Source organism: Triticum aestivum, chromosome 6A (genome assembly GCF_018294505.1).
Source record: "Triticum aestivum cultivar Chinese Spring chromosome 6A, IWGSC CS RefSeq v2.1, whole genome shotgun sequence".
NCBI lineage: Eukaryota > Viridiplantae > Streptophyta > Magnoliopsida > Poales > Poaceae > Triticum > Triticum aestivum.
The window spans coordinates 603,470,597-603,491,880 of NC_057809.1; the positions used below are offsets into that span (position 1 = coordinate 603,470,597).

General features: G+C 44.1%; 1 protein-coding gene across 2 annotated transcripts; it reads left to right on the forward strand.

Moving 5' to 3' along the window:
* The first annotated feature begins 2,376 nt into the window (after window positions 1–2,376).
* Window positions 2,377–8,117, forward strand: LOC123128920 (DNA (cytosine-5)-methyltransferase 1). 2 transcript variants are annotated; one of them, XM_044549035.1, is made up of 20 exons: window positions 2,377–2,967; window positions 3,049–3,145; window positions 3,762–3,869; window positions 3,952–4,083; window positions 4,167–4,266; window positions 4,770–4,924; window positions 5,004–5,069; window positions 5,151–5,363; window positions 5,460–5,518; window positions 5,596–5,662; window positions 5,745–6,074; window positions 6,158–6,226; window positions 6,302–6,388; window positions 6,458–6,545; window positions 6,689–6,810; window positions 6,886–6,990; window positions 7,199–7,242; window positions 7,339–7,408; window positions 7,495–7,598; window positions 7,689–8,117. In XM_044549035.1, exons 1-20 carry the CDS (start codon window positions 2,480–2,482, stop codon window positions 7,891–7,893), a joined length of 2,709 nt encoding a protein of 902 aa, XP_044404970.1. In that variant the 5' UTR covers window positions 2,377–2,479; the 3' UTR covers window positions 7,894–8,117. The 2 variants fall into 2 exon arrangements, with proteins under 2 accessions (XP_044404970.1, XP_044404969.1); XM_044549034.1 differs by having other exon boundaries at window positions 6,302–6,545.
* Window positions 8,118–21,284: the final 13,167 nt, after the last annotated feature.

Below are 21,284 nucleotides of genomic sequence, written 5' to 3' on the forward strand. Positions count from 1 at the left end.
GATGTAGGGTTTTACCTCCATAGAGAGGGCCCGAACATGGGTAAAGACTGTGTGTTCTTTGTCTCTTGTTACCATCGATCCGATCTCACAGCTCAGGGGCCCCTACCCGAGATCGGCCGGTTTTGACACCGACATTGCTGCTTTCATTGAGAGACCGATGTGTGATCGCAGAGGATCGATGGCTCGTCTGCAGATTGACATCCGTTTTTTTCTAGACAACGGATTCATGTTCGCCGTCCCTGTCTCCTCGAGCGTCGCTTTGACGATTGTTTTGATGGAATTGTGAGGAATTGAGTATAGAACAACCTTGGAAAATTTCGCCGCGTTCCGATGGAGGTGTCTCTAGCAAACTCTGATATACTGGAGCCCTGTCGAATCTGGATAGGAATCTGGATGAGTTTAGGGCGAGGGGTCCAACATCCAGCTCGGAGATCCTTTAGCAAATCCAACCGTTCAACGGCTGCGGAATTACTATATCAACAACCCTCATAATTTCAACTCGATCCGACCGTTCAAACTCCGGGAAACGTCCAATGAGTACATCAATTTTCGGATTTGTTTTTTGCGCGAAGAATCGAACCTGAGTTCATCTTTTTGATGAAGGGTTATCGGACATCCTTTTTTGAAGGATTTTTTTTCCAAAGTATCGTGTTTTGTTCACAAACATGTGCCCACAATTTTTGATCTTTTTCCGAGGAGATCTTCACCGGCACGTCAATGTCAGACCAGCCGGACATGTTGCTCCACGGTTACCGACCTGTGCTAGACAAGTCGTCGCTTTGTCGAGCCGAGGTCAACCTCATTGGATCATCAATCCGGCGAGCCAACCAAGAGTTCGGCATGGCGAAGTCTAAGTCATCACCAACATCGTCGCCCCACTGATTACACAGGGCGGGCATACTAGAGTCGCCGCGCGGCCACTTCATCAAGCTGACATCGTCCACGTCACAAACTTTGACCTGCGTCGGCATTATCGTGCCACCTCTTCTTCAAGTGGACGATTTTACACGCCGACCTGCTTTGACATGTCGGTTGCATGGGGGCTTCGGCGTCACCGGCCGACCAGCTTCGTCACGCCGGCTGGACCAGGGGTTTCCTCACGAGACCTTTCGAAGAAATTGTGCACTTTTTTTTCGGCACATCCTATTTGACACTTCAGGCGCCCCGATATAGTGCATTTGGCAAACGGGTGCACACAGCTCCTGCGAGTTGGGCCAGCCAACCTAAGGTTTCCCTCTTCGGATTTTAACCCGCAAAAACTAGGCACGTAATGGGATCGAACTGGACACCTCACTGTTCGAAGGAAGCACAACAACCACCAGGCTATCTAACCCGCTTGTGCACAATTATGTTGTTTCTTCCTTTTATTATTTTTCTTTAGTTCAGTTTTTCTTTTTTCTTGTTTCTTTTTCTTATTTTCTTTTCTTAAATGTGTGCTTTTTTCCTTAATTCATTTTTTTCTAAATTAGATGAACTTTTTTCAAATTTGATGTTTTTAAAATTCAATTAATTTTTTAAAATATGATGAGCTTTTTTCAAATTTGATGATTTTTTTCCAAATCCGATGAACTTTTTTCAAATTCAATGAACCTTTTCAAATTAGATGATTTTTTTTTGAAATTCGATGATATTTTTAAATTAAATGATTTTTTTCCAAACCCGATGAACTTTTTTCAATTTTGATGTTTTTTTCAAATCCGGTGAGCTTATTCCAAATTTGATGATTTTTTCAAATCCGATGAACTTTGTTTCATAATAGGTGAAACTTTTTCCAAAATTGATGAGCTTTTTTCAAATTTGTGATTTTCTTCGTGAACTTTTCCCAAATTCACGAGCGTCATATTCAAATTTCTTGAACCTTTTTCAAAATTTCAAATTTGTTTAAATTTTAGAATAGTCAATGGTCAGGAAAAGAATGGAGACGAGCGATCTGGCGGACTGCTTTTGTGCTTGTGGGGCCGGCCCAGCCGGCAGCGAAGGTGCCGGCGGTCGAACTGGCGCCTGAAGCGCCAATTAGGAGCTCCCCATTTTCTCACATCCTCATTCCGTTTTTCCCCCTTCTGTCGAGGCTTTCACATCCATATATTTTTTGACACGGCTTTCACACCCTTCTGAGTTTCACACCGTGGTGCCTGGTGGGGGCGGGGGGTAGAAACCCCACACACCCCGACCCAGGGACGACAAGACAGAGCGCGGACACGCACACCCACAGACGGTAAAATTCAAATCCCGAATCCCCCCGAAAATTCGAACCGTCCCGCCCTCCCCACGCGCTCGCCCCAAAATTTTGGGCTCCGGGCACCCCCTCCCGCCCGCTATTTCCATCGCCGCCCGCCCGCCCGCTCCAGTTCTAAAACCCCCAGCCCTCCCCCCTCCCACCCCCATTCCAATCCCAATCCCCAAACCCCAAACCCCAGCCGCCGAAGCCCCTCCCAGATCCGGACCCTCCCCCGGAACCCTAGCCACCGCGCGCGACCCCATGGCGCCGCCCAGCTCGCCGCCCTCGGCCGCCGCGCCCGCGCGGTCCTCCTCCCGCAAGCGCTCCGCCTCCGCCAAGGCCGCGCCCGAGGAGGCCACGGTCACCAAGCGCCCCCGCAAGGGCACCACCTCCGGCAAGAAGAAGCCGGCGCCCAAGGCGGCGGGCAAGAAGAAGCAGCAGAAGGCCACCAAGGCGCCGCGGGAGAAGAAGGAGAAGGCGGCGGAGGAGCGGCCCGAGGACGAGGTGTGCGCGGAGGAGCCCGACGAGGAGGAGCTGGCCCTCGGCGAGGAGGACGAGCCCTCCGCCTCCGGCGAGCAGCAGCCGCGGGAGGAGGGGCAGGCGGCCAAGAGGCGCGTGGCGCAGCCGTCCAAGAAGGCCCGGAACGTCGCCGCCGGCGACAAGGAGCCCGAGTTCCTCGGCGAGCCCGTCCCCGCCGACGAGGCCCGCGCCAAGTGGCCCCAGCGCTACCAGCGCGGCTCCCCCAAGAGGTGCGTGCGCAGTCTGCCCCGGATCTGATCCCTGGCTTTGCATTTTGGTTGGTTGTTGAGCATTGCTTGTTTCTCGTGCAGGCCGGAGGATGAGGAGGACATGAAGGCGCGCGTCCACTACCGCTCCGCCATGGTCGATGGCGTGGTCTACGCGCTGGGCGACGACGTCTACGTCATGGTAAAAGACCCACTCTGCACCTTCCTACCATAAAAGTGCCTGCTTTCCTCCGTGAAACTGTACTTGGGTTGTGATGCTTGGCTCGTTCAACGGAGCAAGACGGAAAGCCTTGTTTTTTTTATATAAATAATACTAGTAGAAATTGCTCCACTTGCATTGACTAGTTACTGCTAAGGCCTGACATGTATAAAAATGCCCCTGATAGGATTTGAAATGGATGTACTCTAGAATACTCGATTTTCTTACAAAATGTCTTTCCATTTCTAGGTACTGTTTACACCTGTATACAAAAGGTTTGGCACTTGCATAAAAATGCTTCCAAATAGGATTTTAAATGAACGTAGTCTGGGATACTTGTACTGTATTTTCTTACAAAAATGCCCTGTTCATTTCTGGCATTTTTACCTTTTTCTGATTGTATAATGGATGCTCTAAATGCCTGCTTAATGTGGATCTAGCTTGCAAAGTTTGTGCTTGTTTACACATTATTCCTGAATGTGAACTTCATTATTCGGTGGAAAATGTATAACAATCAGATAGTCAAGCTCCTGTATTTTCATCATGCTTCAGTAATCACTTCCTATCTTAAATTGTTATTTGTTTTTGCCATTTATAGGCTGGGGAAAATGAGGCTGATTACATTGGCAGAATAACTGAGTTTTTTGAGGGTGTTGACAAGACCAGCTACTTTACCTGTCGTTGGTACTTCCGTCCAGAGGACACGGTGCGTATTGATTGAGCATTGTTGCAGTATGCACTGTCTGTACTAATGCCTGGATAGCTTGTAACTAACTGTCATCTTGCAGGTTATATCTAGAGCCAAATTTGTCAATGATCACACACATGACCCAAAGCGTGTCTTTCTCTCCGAGGAAAAGAATGATAATCTGCTTGATTGCATCATATCAAAGGTCAAGATAATCCATGTTGATCCCAATGTAGGTGCCACTGTTCAAAACTTTGTCAATTGTCAAAGCGCCACTTATATATTGTTTCTCACCAATGTTCTCCTTGATTTCAGATGGACCCAGCAGCCAAGGCCAAACTGGTGGCTCGCACTGACTTATACTATGACATGTCATATACAGTTGCTTATTCTACATTTGCTAACATCCCATCAGGTAATTGCAGTTCCTTGCTTACATTATTTGCACATGGCATTGCTCTTACACAAACTAGCTATTGATCTGTGCATTGTGTGCTGCTGCTGCTGCATGTTTCGCACACTATGGTTTATTTATTTTAGCTCCTCCACAGTTCATTGCAAGGGGTGCTTTGTTTTTCGGTTAACTCATAAGCCTTGAGAAAATTAATAAAAAGATATTCTTTCACCATTCCTTGGTGATCATAATCATGTCTGGTTCTGAGTTTTGTCACTTGAACTTGTAATACAACTTCCAACATAAGTTGCTGAGCTAAAATTTCTACGATCCTCCAATGTTAAATCTAATCCAAGTTGTTAACTTGTGATCTAAAAAAATGATTACTTTATGACTAGATGGTTTATTAGTGACAGATAAACTGGTTGGCAGATTATTTACCCCCAGAATTTAAACAATTGATTTGCCCCTGTATTCTTCCATCTTATGATCAATATTCACTTTGCAATTTGCATTTTCTGTAGACACCACAGAGAATTCTGGTATTTCTACTGATGCTGATTCAGAGAATGGGACCCCAGTAAAAACGGCATCCCTCCTTGACCTGTATTCTGGTTGTGGTGGGATGTCAACAGGGCTGTGCTTGGGTTCAGCACTTGCTGGCCTGAAACTTGAAACAGTAATAAGCCCGCCAAACATTTTGTTTAAGACTTTTTTTGACATTTCTCAGCACTAACTGTTCTATTTCTTCTTTATAGAAATGGGCTGTTGACCTGAACAACTTTGCATGCAAGAGCCTTAAATATAACCATCCCAAAACAGAGGTGTGGCTTCTAAATTTCATTCTTAGATTCTAGTATTTGTTCTTTAGACCTGGTATAAAAGATCTTCATCTCTGATTGTAGGTTCGAAATGAAAAAGCCGAGGATTTTCTTGCACTTCTTAAGGAATGGGCGATTCTATGTGACAAATATGTCCATAGCAATGATTCTGATGCAGCAGATCCTGTTGAGGAAGAGGAAGATGATGAGCCTCTTGGAAAGGATGAGTTTGTGGTGGAAAAGCTACTTGAGATCTGCTATGGTGGCACTGGGAGGAAAAATGGAATCCATTTTAAGGTTCTAATGCCATTCTCTTTGGCCTTCCCTGTGTGGGAGTGTTAATACTTGTGGTTTTTATGCATAGATCAATTTATCTAATATAATCTGTTACAGGTTCAATGGAAAGGATATGGCCCAGAAGAGGATACCTGGGAGCCCATAGAAAACCTGAGGTAGGTACCTCATTTGCTGTATGCTCACAGCATTTTAATTTTAGTTTGCAGTGCACTGACTTTTGTTTTGTACCTAGTGACTGCCCATTGAAAATTAAAGAGTTTGTGCAAGAAGGGTACAGGCGAAACATTCTACCCCAGCCTGTGAGTAACTTTTCTTCTCTCAGTTTTTTAGTTCCACTCCAGATTGTCTGATTCCATTTACTTGTGCTGTCAAAATCCATAGGGTCAGGTTGATGTTATTTGTGGTGGCCCGCCCTGCCAAGGGATAAGTGGGTTCAACCGATTTAGAAACCGTGATAACCCTTTAGAAGATGAGAAAAATCAACAAATGGTTACCTATATGGACATTGTTTCTTATCTGCAACCAAAGTTTGTCTTGATGGAGAATGTGGTGGACATTCTGAAATTTGCCGATGGCTATCTTGGAAGATATGCATTGAGCCGTCTTGTATCCCTGAACTACCAAGCCCGCCTTGGAATGATGGTAGCTGGTTGCTACGGGCTTCCTCAGTTCAGAATGCGGGTGTTCCTTTGGGGAGCTCTCCCTACCATGGTTTGTTCTGTTTCTTTGTCACTATCAATTTCTGCAACAAATATGTTGCCTCATGGAGTGATCTGACGTATTTTGCCTGCCAGGTCCTCCCAAAGTATCCTCTCCCTACTCATGATGTAGTTGTACGTGGTGGTGCTCCAAATGCTTTCTCGGTAAGTCTGATCACAAATTTAATGAAATGAATTGGGAGAAATGTAAATCTGCTGACTAGCTTGTTTCATTTGCAGCAAAGCATTGTTGCATATGATGAGACGCAAAGACCGACTTTGAAGAAAGCTCTCCTTCTTGGTGATGCCATTTCAGATTTGCCCAAGGCAAGTGCTTTCTTCCCTTGTTTCATTTCTTCCTCTTCTACATTTGTTCTTACATCCATTATTATGCAGGTAGACAACTGTCAGCCTCATGAGGTAATTGAATATGGTGGTCAACCCAAGACTGACTTCCAGCGCTACATTCGACTTAGTCGTAAAGGTAATACAAATAGCTCTACCAATAATATGAATTTCATCTTCTTTACGTTGTGAAGGGCCTTTCCTTTTGCATTAAGAAACTAGTTCCTGTCTTATGCCTGTATATGTATAGTGAATTTTGTTCTTGCTGCTTCAAATTTCCAGATATGTTGGACTATTCCTTTGGTGATGCCACTTGTCCTGAAGAAGGAAAGCTCTTGGACCACCAGCCTTTGAGGCTAAACCAAGATGATTATGACCGCGTCCAGCAGATTCCGATAAAGAAGGTAGGTGACTGGACAGTTTCAGCGCTTGTTCTCTCCTTTTTCCTTCTGTGTGACCATGATTGACCTGTCTTTCAGGGGGCAAACTTCCGTGACTTGCCAGGCGTCAAGGTCGGAGCGAATAACATTGTGGAGTGGGATCCAGATGTTGAGCGTGTCTACCTCAAGTCCGGCAAGCCTTTGGTACAGATTCTACTGCCTAATTCCTTTTTGAATGTTTGTATGCTGGTGCAAAGTTTCTGTTACATGACCTAGGATGTTACATGACGTGAACATATGACAACTAATGCTAGTAATGAAAGTGAAAGGAAAATGCTGCATATTTGCCTTCACTCTTTATAAACGGGCGCAATGTACAATTGCTGAAATGCTAGCTTGTTTATGTGCACAGGTCCCTGACTATGCAATGTCCTTCATCAAGGGCAGATCACCAAAGTAAGTGCCACTGAATCTCTGCTTTCATTTCTCCACCTGTACTGTGTTACTACATCTTCTGTTTCTCACACATGACGTGCTATGATGTTTTTGCAGGCCGTTTGGTCGGTTGTGGTGGGATGAGACAGTTCCCACGGTGGTGACCAGAGCAGAGCCCCATAACCAGGTCAGTTTTGGCACAGCTTCTAATGTTGTCTGCAATCAGTCTTGTCCTTGTTGCTGAGTTTGTTTGTTTGTTTGTGCTGCCTGCAGATCATACTGCACCCGAATCAGGGACGTGTTTTGACTGTCCGTGAGAACGCAAGGCTGCAGGGTTTCCCTGACTACTACCGGATGTATGGTCCCATGAAGGAGAAGTAAGTTCCTCTATGCTGTTGAAAATTAAAAACTGAAACTGTTCTGAAAAACTGGAGACAGAAACTGAAACATCTTGATGATGATTGCAGGTACATCCAAGTCGGTAATGCGGTGGCTGTCCCGGTTGCACGGGCTCTGGGCTACTCCTTGGGCCGAGCATACCAGGGCGAGGTGGACGCGGGGTATGATGCGCTGTTTGTTCTTCCTGACAGCTTCACCAACATCGGACAGACCGGTGCGAGGGCAAGGGCCTCCTCCGTTGGGACCCCTGCAGGCGAGGTTGTTGAGCAGTAGAACAGAGCCTATCTGTTGTGTTATGTGGGGTGTGGGGTTCGAGTCTAGTCCATTTGTCGCAGGAACTAAAATGCTGCAGCATGTAAGGATTGCTCGAGTTGTTACTGTACTTCGCTGGTTGAACTTGTGATCATTGAGATCCTTAGTCGTAGATGAAGAAACTGGTAGTATGTTGTTCCATTGTTGCTACCCATTGACAATTATTATTGTCTGTTGTTTCATCACTGGAATTGGTCTGGTGTATGTTGGATTTGTTCTATTTGCTGGCAGTCAAGTTATGCAAAAGCTCAAATTGTAGATGTAGGCATGGAATAATAGTTGATCAGTTCAAAGTTAATGTGGGGGATTCACACATGTTGATGTGTGTGTTATAATCGTTTGAAGCTGCACTTTGTCAAATCATATCCAGCATAACTGTATGAAAAGAAAGAATTGAAAAAGGAGGAAAAGTGCAAAAAAAGTCTTCTGCTTTTTAAAATATGGGTAAAAAATTAGAGAAAACATCATAGGGAGGCTTGAACCTGTAATTATTATACATCAGATAGAACATTTAGTGAATTTTCTATTGGAAACAACATTAGGCTTTATCTAAAAGATGGGAAAACACATCATGGAAGCTAGAACACATATTTTTTTTTGAAAAGTGAGGGGTCGCCCCCCGCCCCAACTTTTATTAAGCCAAGGCAACGGCAGAGACCAGACTGTTAAACAGCTCTCGGCGACAACCAAAAGTAGCTGCCACAGATCAAACATACATCAGGGCTTCTACTACCCCTATTACATCCCATAAGAGAGTTAGACTCAACAGACCACACACCAGATGATAACTCACTCACTACCAAACACTAAACCCAAGCAATTCTAAGCAGTTCCCCTCTTCGACGCTCCAAAAGTCTTAAGCACGGGAGAAGTAGAGCACCCTGGGCCTCTGAAGATAGGATTTTCCATTGCCTGATTGTTGCCGCCACCTGTCCCAGCACACAACGTATATCTCGCCATCTTCCCCCCTGAAAGACAAAGTCATTGCGTAACTGCCATAAGCACCACAAGGTAGCAGCGGTAACCATATTCACAGCTTCACATTGTTTTTTTCTCTTCCAAAAAGAAGTCAAGGATGAAAATGAGACAGGAGGGGGAATGCCAAGTGCTTCGGCAACCACAAACCAGACATTAGACGCAACAATGCAGTCAAATAGAAGATGTTGGGTAGATTCCAACTCAGCACAGAAAACACAAGTTTTATCATCAACATGCCTTCTTTTGGCCAAATTGTCTCTAGTAAGGCTTTTATTATTATACATCAGCCATAAAAAGACATGGATATTTGGAGGGACTTTGATTTTCCAAATGGAATCTTTAATCTCAGAAGACCCCCCCCCCCTCCCCAAAGTTGATTAGTTTATAGAATGATTTAACAGAGTATTGACCATTTGATTCCAGGGCCCAGACAGGGTTATCTGGCCGATCTGAAAGGGTAGTTTGTGAAACCAGGCTAACCAAATAACCCCATCTCTGCATCATGGCCTCATCCACACAACGCCTAAAGGTGAGACATAGGTTCACACCATCCCAAACCTGGGACAACATGGCATCCTGTTGATGACAAATATCATATAATTCCCAAAAGGCAGCTTTTAGGGAGCACCCCCCAATCCCGTTATCATGCCAGAAGGCAATGTTATCCCCATTCCCAGGATTCCATTTCCAAAAAAAATTTGCAACAGCAAAAGCCCAAAAAATGCTTTTCCAGAAGGGAGACCCAGAGGCAGGCTTAGCATGGAAAATATTAGGTTTATCAGTAGCATATTTGAAACAAAGAAGTTTTTTCCAATCCCCCTCCCTCCCATCATAGAACCTTTTCCCCCAAGAAGCCAGGAGAGCCATGTTAAACTCCCTGAGATTAGGGACACCCAGGCCACCAAATTCCTTCCTTCTGGCCACAAGGCCCCAGTTAGCTAAGTGATATTTGTGAACCTCACCCACATTGCCCCAAAAGAAATGAGACATTTGGGAAGTGATCATATCAATAGCCCACTTTGGGAATTTAATCATGGCCATAAGATATGATGGAATGCTGGCAATGCAAGTAGTTAAAAGAATCAGCTTCCCTCTGTAGGATAAGAGTTTGCCTAACCAACCAGCAATATTTTTTATAATCCTATCAATGATAGGTTGCAAGTCTTCCCTCCTCAGTTTTTTATAATGAAGTGGCACCCCAAGATATTTGAAAGGAAAGTCACCAAACTGACAACAAAAGATTTGGGCAAATTCTCTAGACATTTGCTCAGAAACATGAATGGTATGCAAATCACTTTTATGAAAATTGATTTTTAAGCTAGACAGCTTCTCAAAACAGGTCAGGATCCACTTCAAGTTTTTTGTATATTCCACAGATTCTTGAATGAACAGAATGGTATCATCAGCATACTGTAAACTAACTACACCACCAGGGATGGCATGTGGGAGAAGTGAAGGAAATATGCCCTAGAGGCAATAATAAAGTTATTATTTATTTCCTTATATCATGATAAATGTTTATTATTCATGCTAGAATTGTATTAACCGGAAACATAATACATGTGTGAATACATAGACAAACAGAGTGTCACTAGTATGCCTCTACTTGACTAGCTCGTTAATCAAAGATGGTTATGTTTCCTAACCATGGACAAAGAGTTATTATTTGATTAACGGGATGACATCATTAGGTGAATGATCTGATTGACATGACCCATTCCATTAGCTTAGCACCCGATCGTTTAGTATGTTGCTATTACTTTCTTCATGACTTATACATGTTCCTATGACTATGAGATTATGCAACTCCCGTTTGCCGGAGGAACACTTTGTGTGCTACCAAACGTCACAACGTAAATGGGTGATTATAAAGGTGCTCTACAGGTGTCTCCAAAGGTACATGTTGGGTTGGCGTATTTCGAGATTAGGATTTGTCACTCCGAATGTCGGAGAGGTATCTCTGGGCCCTCCCGGTAATGCACATCACATAAGCCTTGCAAGCATTACAACTAATGAGTTAGTTGCAAGATGATGTATTACGAAACGAGTAAAGAGACTTGCCGGTAACGAGATTGAACTAGGTATTGAGATACCGACGATCGAATCTCGGGCAAGTAACATACCGATGACAAAGGGAACAACGTATGTTGTTATGCGGTCTGACCGATAAAGATCTTCGTAGAATATGTGGGAGCCAATATGAGCATCCAGGTTCCGCTATTGGTTATTGACCGGAGACGTGTCTCGGTCATGTCTACATTGTTCTCGAACCCGTAGGGTCCGCACGCTTAAGGTTTTGATGACAGTTATATTATGAGTTTATGCATTTTGATGTACCGAAGTTTGTTCGGAGTCCCGGATGTGATCAAGGACATGACGAGGAGTCTCGAAATGGTCGAGACATAAAGATTGATATATTGGAAGCCTATATTTGGATATCGAAAGTGTTCCGGGTGAAATCGGGATTTTACCGGAGTACCGGGAGGTTACCGGAACCCCCCGGGAGGTATATGGGCCTTAGTGGGCCTTAGTGGAAGAGAGGAGAGGTGGCCAGGGCTAGGCCGCGCGCCCCTCCCCCCTAGTCCGAATAGGACAAGGAGAGGGGGGCGGCGCCCCCCTTCCTTCTCTCTCTCCTCTTTCCCACTTCACGAATCCTATTCCAACTAGGAAAGAGGGGGGAATCCTACTCCCGGTGGGAGTAGGACTCCTCCTGGCGCGCCCTCCTCCTGGACGGCCGCACCCCCCTTGATCCTTTATATATGGAGGCAGGGGGCACCCCATAGACACAAGTTGATCCACGTGATCATATTCTTAGCCGTGTGTGGTTCCCCCTTCCACCATAATCCTCGATAATATTGTAGCGGTGCTTAGGCTAAGCCCTACGACGGTAGTACATCAAGATCGTCACCACGCCGTCGTGCTGACGGAACTCTTCCCCGACACTTTGCTGGATCGGAGTCCGGGGATCGTCATCGAGCTTAACGTGTGCTAAAACTCGGAGGTGCCGTAGTTTCGGTGCTTGATCGGTCGGGCCATGAAGACGTACGACTACATCAACCGCGTTGTGCTAACGCTTCCGCTGTCGGTTTACAAGGGTACGTAGATCACACTCTCCCCTCTCGTTGCTATGCATCACCATGATCTTGCGTGTGCGTAGGAATTTTTTTGAAATTACTACGTTCCCCAACAGTGGCATCCGAGCCTAGGTTTTATATGTTGATGTTATATGCACGAGTAGAACACAAGTGAGTGGTGGGCGATATAAGTCATACTGCTTACCAGCATGTCATACTTTGGTTCGGCAGTATTGTTGGACGAAGCGGCCCGGACCGACATTACGCGTACGCTTACGCGAGACCGGTTCTCCCGACGTGCTTTGCACAGAGGTGGCTAGCGGGTGACAGTTTCTCCAACTTTAGTTGAACCGAGTGTGGCTATGCCCGGTCCTTGCGAAGGTTAAAACAGCACCAACTTGACAAACTATCGTTGTGGTTTTGATGCGTAGGTAAGATTGGTTCTTGCTTAAGCCTGTAGCAGCCACGTAAACTTGCAACAACAAAGTAGAGGACGTCTAACTTGTTTTTGCAGGCCATGTTGTGATGTGATATGGTCAAGACATGATGCTAAATTTTATTGTATGAGATGATCATGTTTTGTAACCAAGTTATCGGCAACTGGCAGGAGCCATATGGTTGTCGCTTTATTGTATGCAATGCAATCGCGCTGTAATGCTTTACTTTATCACTAAGCGGTAGCGATAGTCGTGGAAGCATAAGATTGGCGAGACGACAACGATGCTATGATGGAGATCAAGGTGTCGCGCCGGTGACGATGGTGATCACGACGGTGCTTCGAAGATGGAGATCACAAGCACAAGATGATGATGGCCATATCATATCACTTATATTGATTGCATGTGATGTTTATCTTTTATGCATCTTATCTTGCTTTGATTGACGATAGCATTATAAGATGATCTCTCACTAATTATCAAGAAGTGTTCTCCCTGAGTATGCACCGTTGCGAAAGTTCTTCGTGCTGAGACACCACATGATGATCGGGTGTGGTAGGCTCTATGTTCAAATACAACGGGTGCAAAACAGTTGCACACACGAAATACTCAGGTTATACTTGACGAGCCAAGCATATACAGATATGACCTCGGAACACGGAGACCAAAGGTCGAGTGTGAATCATATAGTAGATATGATCAACATAGTGATGTTCACCAATGAAACTATTCCATCTCACGTGATGATCGGACATGGTTTAGTTGATTTGGATCTCGTAATCACTTAGAGGATTAGAGGGATGTCTATCTAAGTGGGAGTTCTTTAAGTAAATTAATTGAACCTAAATTTATCATGAAACTTAGTACCTGATAGTATCTTGCTTGTTTATGCTTGATTGTAGATAGATGGCTCATGCTGTTGTTCCGTTGAATTTTAATGCGTTCCTTGAGAAAGCAAAGTTGAAAGATGATGGTAGCAATTACACGGACTGGGTCCGTAACTTGAGGATTATCCTCATTGCTGCACAGAAGAATTACATCCTGGAAGCACCGCTGGGTGCCAGGCCTGCTGCTGGAGCAACACCAGATGTTATGAACGTCTGGCAGAGCAAAGCTGATGATTACTCGATAGTTTAGTGTGCCATGCTTTACGGCTTAGAATCGGGACTTCAACGATGTTTTGAACGTCATGGAGCATATGAGATGTTCCAGGAGTTGAAGTTAATATTTCAAGCAAATGCCCGGATTGAGAGATATGAAGTCTCCAATAAGTTCTATAGCTGCAAGATGGAGGAGAACAGTTCTGTCAGTGAGCATATACTCAAAATGTCTGGGTATAATAATCACTTGATTCAATTGGGAGTTAATCTTCCAGATGATTACGTCATTAACAGAATTCTCCAATCACTGCCACCAAGCTACAAGAGCTTCGTGATGAACTATAATATGCAAGGGATGAATAAGACTATTCCCGAGCTCTTCGCAATGCTGAAAGCTGCGGAGGTAGAAATCAAGAAGGAGCATCAAGTGTTGATGGTCAACAAGACCACTAGTTTCAAGAAAAAGGGCAAAGGGAAGAAGAAGGGGAACTTCAAAAAGAACAGCAAGCAAGTTGCTACTCAGGAGAAGAAACCCAAACTTGGACCTAAGCCTGAAACTGAGTGCTTCTACTGCAAGCAGACTGGTCACTGGAAGCGGAACTGCCCCAAGTATTTGGCGGATAAGAAGGATGGCAAGGTGAACAAAGGTATATGTGATATACATGTTATTGATGTGTACCTTACTAATGCTCGCAGTAGCACCTGGGTATTTGATACTGGTTCTGTTGCTAATATTTGCAACTTGAAACAGGGACTACGGATTAAGCGAAGATTGGCTAAGGACGAGGTGACGATGCGCGTGGGAAATGGTTCCAAAGTCGATGTGATCGCAGTCGGCACGCTACCTCTACATCTACCTTCGGGATTAATATTAGACCTAAATAATTGTTATTTGGTGCCAGCGTTAAGCATGAACATTATATCTGGATCTTGTTTGATGCGAGACGGTTATTCATTTAAATCAGAGAATAATGGTTGTTCTATTTACATGAGTAATATCTTTTATGGTCATGCACCCTTAAAAAGTGGTCTATTCTTATTAAATCTCGATAGTAGCGACACACATATTCATAGTGTTGAAGCCAAAAGATGCAGAGTTGATAATGATAGTGCAACTTATTTGTGGCACTGCCGTTTAGGTCATATCGGTATAAAGCGCATGAAGAAACTCCATACTGATGGGCTTTTGGAACCACTTGATTATGAATCACTTGGTACTTGCGAACCGTGCCTTATGGGTAAGATGACAAAAACACCGTTCTCCGGTACTATGGAGAGAGCAACAGATTTATTGGAAATCATACATACAGATATATGTGGTCCGATGAATGTTGAGGCTCGTGGCGGATATCGTTATTTTCTCACCTTCACAGATGACTTAAGCAGATATGGATATATCTACTTAATGAAACATAAGTCTGAAACATTTCAAAAGTTTAAAGAATTTCAGAGTGAAGTTGAAAATCATCGTAATAAGAAAATAAAATTCCTACGATCTGACCGTGGAGGAGAATATTTGAGTTACGAGTTTGGTGTACATTTGAAACAATGCGGAATAGTTTCGCAACTCACGCCACCCGGAACACCACAGCGTAATGGTGTGTCTGAACGTCGTAATCGTACTTTACTAGATATGGTGCAATCTATGATGCCTCTTACTGATTTACCGCTATCGTTTTGGGGATACGCTCTAGAGACGGCCGCATTCACGTTAAATAGGGCACCATCAAAATCCGTTGAGACGACGCCTTATGAACTGTGGTTTGGCAAGAAACCAAAGTTGTCGTTTCTGAAAGTTTGGGGCTGCGATGCTTATGTGAAAAAGCTTCAACCTGATAAGCTCGAACCAAAATCGGAGAAATGTGTCTTCATAGGATATCCAAAGGAAACTATTGGATACACCTTCTATCACAGATCCGAAGGCAAGACTTTTGTTGCTAAATTCGGAAACTTTCTGGAGAAGGAGTTTCTCTCGAAAGAAGTGAGTGGGAGGAAAGTAGAACTTGACGAGGTAACTGTACCTACTCCCTTATTGGAAAGTAGTACATCACAGAAACCTGTTTCTGTGACACCTACACCAGTTAGTGAGGAAGCTAATGATGATGATCATGAAACTTCAGAACAAGATACTACTGAACCTCGTAGATCAACCAAAGTGAGATCCGCGCCAGAGTGGTACGGTAATCCTGTTCTGAAAGTCATGCTACTAGATCATGATGAACCTACGAACTATGAAGAAGCGATGGTGAGCCCAGATTCCGCAAAATGGCTTGAAGCCATGAAATCTGAGATGGGATCCATGTATGAGAACAAAGTATGGACTTTGGTTGACTTGCCCAATGATCGACAAGCAATTGAGAATAAATGGATCTTCAAGAAGAAGACTGACGCTGACGGTAATATTACTGTCTACAAAGCTCGACTTGTCGCAAAAGGTTTTCGGCAAGTTCAAGGGATTGACTACGATGAGACCTTCTCACCCGTAGCGATGCTTAAGTCTGTCCAAATCATGTTAGCAATTGCCGCATTTTATGATTATGAAATTTGGCAGATGGATGTCAAAACTGCATTCCTGAATGGATTTCTGGAAGAAGAGTTGTATATGATGCAACCAGAAGGTTTTGTCGATCCAAAGGGAGCTAAAAAAGTGTGTAAGCTCCAGCGATCCATTTATGGACTGGTGCAAGCCTCTCGGAGTTGGAATCAACGCTTTGATAGTGTGATCAAAGCATTTGGTTTTATACAGACTTTCGGTGAAGCCTGTATTTACAAGAAAGTGAGTGGGAGCTCTGTAGCATTTCTGATATTATATGTGGATGACATATTACTAATTGGAAATGATATGGAATTTCTGGGTAGCATAAAGGGATACTTGAATAAGAGTTTTTCAATGAAAGACCTCGGTGAAGCTGCTTACATATTAGGCATTAAGATCTATAGAGATAGATCAAGACGCTTAATTGGACTTTCACGAAGCACATACCTTGACAAAGTTTTGAAGAAGTTCAAAATGGATCAAGCAAAGAAAGGGTTCTTGCCTGTGTTACAAGGTGTGAAGTTGAGTAAGAGTCAATGCCCGACCACTTCAGAAGATAGAGAGAGAATGAAAGATGTTCCCTATGCTTCAGCCATAGGCTCTATCATGTATGCAATGCTGTGTACCAGACCTGATGTGTGCCTTGCTATAAGTTTAGCAAGGAGGTACCAAAGTAATCCAGGAGTGGATCACTGACAGCGGTCAAGAACATCCTGAAATACCTGAAAAGGACTAAGGATATGTTTGTCGTATATGGAGGTGACAAAGAGCTCACCGTAAAAGGTTACGTTGATGCAAGCTTTGACACTGATCCGAACGATTCTAAATCGCAAATCGGATACGTGTTTACATTAAACGGTGGAGCTGTCAGTTGGTGCAGTTCTAAACAAAGCGTCGTAGCGGGATCTACATGTGAAGCGGAATACATAGCTGCTTCGGAAGCAGCGAACGAAGGAGTCTGGATGAAGGAGTTCATATCCGATCTAGGTGTCATACCTAGTGCATCGGGTCCAATGAAAATCTTTTGTGACAATACTGGTGCAATTGCTTTGGCAAAGGAATCCAGATTTCACAAGAGAACCAAGCACATCAAGAGACGCTTCAATTCCATCCGGGATCTAGTCCAGGTGGGAGACATAGAGATTTGCAAGATACATACGGATCTGAATGTTGCAGACCCGTTGACTAAGCCTCTTCCACGAGCAAAACATGATCAGCACCAAGGCTCCATGGGTGTTAAAATCATTACTGTGTAATCTAGATTATTGACTCTAGTGCAAGTGGGAGACTGAAGGAAATATGCCCTAGAGGCAATAATAAAGTTATTATTTATTTCCTTATATCATGATAAATGTTTATTATTCATGCTAGAATTGTATTAACCGGAAACATAATACATGTGTGAATACATAGACAAACAGAGTGTCACTAGTATGCCTCTACTTGACTAGCTCGTTAATCAAAGATGGTTATGTTTCCTAACCATGGACAAAGAGTTGTTATTTGATTAACGGGATCACATCATTAGGTGAATGATCTGATTGACATGACCCATTCCATTAGCTTAGCACCCGATCGTTTAGTATGTTGCTATTGCTTTCTTCATGACTTATACATGTTCCTATGACTATGAGATTATGCAACTCCCGTTTGCCGGAGGAACACTTTGTGTGCTACCAAACGTCACAACGTAAATGGGTGATTATAAAGGTGCTCTACAGGTGTCTCCAAAGGTACATGTTGGGTTGGCGTATTTCGAGATTAGGATTTGTCACTCCGAATGTCGGAGAGGTATCTCTGGGCCCTCTCGGTAATGCACATCACATAAGCCTTGCAAGCATTACAACTAATGAGTTAGTTGCAAGATGATGTATTACGAAACGAGTAAAGAGACTTGCCGGTAACGAGATTGAACTAGGTATTGAGATACCGACGATCGAATCTCGGGCAAGTAACATACCGATGACAAAGGGAACAACACATGTTGTTATGCGGTCTGACCGATAAAGATCTTCGTAGAATATATGGGAGCCAATATGAGCATCCAGGTTCCGCTATTGGTTATTGACCGGAGACGTGTCTCGGTCATGTCTACATTGTTCTCGAACCCGTAGGGTCCGCACGCTTAAGGTTTTGATGACAATTATATTATGAGTTTATGCATTTTTATGTACCGAAGTTTGTTCGGAGTCCCGGATGTGATCAAGGACATGACGAGGAGTCTGGAAATGGTCGATACGTAAAGATTGATATATTGGAAGCCTATATTTGGATATCGAAAGTGTTCTGGGTGAAATCGGGATTTTACCGGAGTACCGGGAGGTTACCGGAACCCCCCGGGAGGTATATGGGCCTTAGTGGGCCTTAGTGGAAGAGAGGAGAGGTGGCCAGGGCTGGGCTGCGCGCCCCTCCCCCCTAGTCCGAATAGGACAAGGAGAGGGGGGCGGCGCCCCCCCCCTTCCTTCTCTCTCTCCTCTTTCCCACTTCACGAATCCTATTCCAACTAGGAAAGAGGGGGGAATCCTACTCCCGGTGGGAGTAGGACTCCTCCTGGCGCGCCCTCCTCCTGGCCGGCCGCACCCCCCCTTGATCCTTTATATACAGAGGCAGGGGGCACCCCATAGACACAAGTTGATCCACGTGATCATATTCTTAGCCGTGTGCGGTGCCCCCTTCCATCATAATCCTCGATAATATTGTAGCGGTGCTTAGGCGAAGCCCTGCGACGGTAGTACATCAAGATCGTCACCACGCCGTCGTGCCGACGGAACTCTTCCCTGACACTTTGCTGGATCGGAGTCCGGGGATCGTCATCGAGCTGAACGTGTGCTAAAACTCGGAGGTGTCGTAGTTTCGGTGCTTGATCGGTCGGGCCGTGAAGACGTACGACTACATCAACCGTGTTGTGCTAATGCTTCCGCTGTCGGTCTACAAGGGTACGTAGATCACACTCTCCCCTCTCATTGCTATGCATTACCATGATCTTGCGTGTGCGTAGGATTTTTTTTTGAAATTACTACGTTCCCTAACAAGAAGCCCACCAATCAAGCCATTATTAACAGCTTTAACCAGCATTTTGGAAAAAACATCAGCCACCAGGTTGAAAAGAAGGGGGGAATGGGGGTCCCCTTGTTTCAACCCTTTACCCCCAACAAAGTGTGGCCCATTTGTGTCATTGATTCTAACCTGAAATGTACCATGTTTCAAGGTGTTAAGCACCCAACTAACCCATTTAGTCCCAAAGCCTCTAGAAAGAAGCATTTCCTCCAGGAATTCCCAGCTGACCCTATCATAAGCTTTCTCATAATCCAGTTTAAGAATCAGCCCACTAGTGTTAGACCTATGAACCTCATGAATCACTTCATGGGCCATAACAACACTTTCCAATATAAATCTCCCTTTAATAAAGGCAGTTTGGTTATGAGAAATGAGTTTATCACAGATAGGGGAAGCCCTAGTATTCATAGCTTTGGAAAAGATTTTAACAGCACAGTTGCTAAGACTAATAGGTCTGAAATTCTTCATCTCTCTAGCTAAGGGCACCTTAGGAATGAGGGTAATGATAGCATAATTCAGTTTATAGATATCTAGTACCCCATTCTCAAAATCCCTAACCATCCACATAAAGTCATTCTTAATGAGATCCCAGAAGTTCTGGTAAAAGAGGAATGACAAACCATCAGGGCCAGGGGCCCCACTAGCATATGAACTCATAATTGCTTCTTTGATCTCATCCTCAGAAAAGGATCTCTCCAGGTCTCTCTGCATTTCCTCACTAATCATTTTTGTTTCAGACCAAAAACCATTCCCTAAATGTAGGTCAGGTTTAGGTTCATAAGCAAACAGGGTTTTATAGAAATTAGTAGCTACTTCCAGCATATCAGTAGTGGATGTCACAGGTCCAGAAGGACCCATCAACTCAGATAAATGATTCTTTCTATGTCTGTGGTTAGCTAATGCTTGGAAATAAGCATTATTGCGGTCCCCTTCAAGAATTTTCCTATCCCTAGACTTCTGCCAGAAGGCAGTCTCCTCTTTTTTCCAGATATCCTCCAATTCTTTTTTCATAGCTTTCATTCTATCATGGTCAGCAGAAGACAATTGTTGGGATTCAGATAAAACATCTAGCAGGTCAAACTCCATAAGGAGAGATTTCTTCTTTTTTTTTCATCGCAGCCTCAATATTAATAGCCCACCCTTTTGTTTTTTTACGAAGGAGTCTAGTTTTAGATAGCCAATTATCCACCGAAGAAGTGGATGATGAAACAGAAGACCAGGTTTCACGAACCAATTGATCAAAACCAGGTTGAGAAAGCCACCACTTCTCAAACCTGAACATTTTAGGGCTAGACGATCGACGCCCCCCAGTATCTAACACCAAAGGGGTGTGATCACTCCCCACTCTAGGGAGAGCAGTTAGTGAAGACAAAGGAAAATGAGCATCCCAATCCACAGAAGTAAACACCCTATCTAGCACAGCAAAAACAGGGTCATCCTTATTATTGGACCAAGTGAAACCCCTGTTGGAGATAGAAATCTCTAGCAGCCCCCATCTGTTAACCCAATAATTGAACATAAAAGTGGTATGATGGTTAACAATCCCACTACTCTTCTCACTCACATTCCTAACTAAGTTGAAGTCCCCACATATCAAAATAGGATATGAGGCAGACTCAAGAATACTATGCAATTCAGCCACAAAATCTACCTTGAATTTTGGGTAAGCAGAACCATAAACAATAACAAGGTGCCATAGGAAACCATCTTCCTTATTTTTAACTGTGGCAGTAACTGAAAATTCATGGTTAATAAAACCAACAGTATCAAACAAGCTTTTCCTAAGACCCAAAAGGATCCCCCCAGCAGTATTAACAGCAGGTAAATAATGCCAATCAAAGTTACCACTTCTGTCTATAGCCTTGAGGAAACCCTCAGAAATAACCTCTTTCTTAGTTTCTTGGAATCCAATAAAATCAGGGTTAGCTCTAGCAATGGTGTCACACAGGCACTGAACTTTACCAGGTTTACCAAGCCCTCTAATATTCCAAATGAGACCTATCATATCTAAGCAACTTTAAAAGGATGAGACAAGCCACAAGGCCTAGCTTTGGTTAGGACATTTGGGGTTCTCCTCAAAGCATCAGCAGTGCCAACTGGCTTGAGAGGGTGAACATCCAAAGGTGTCCCAACCAATTCATCATGGTTTAGTTCTAAGTTATCTGGCAGC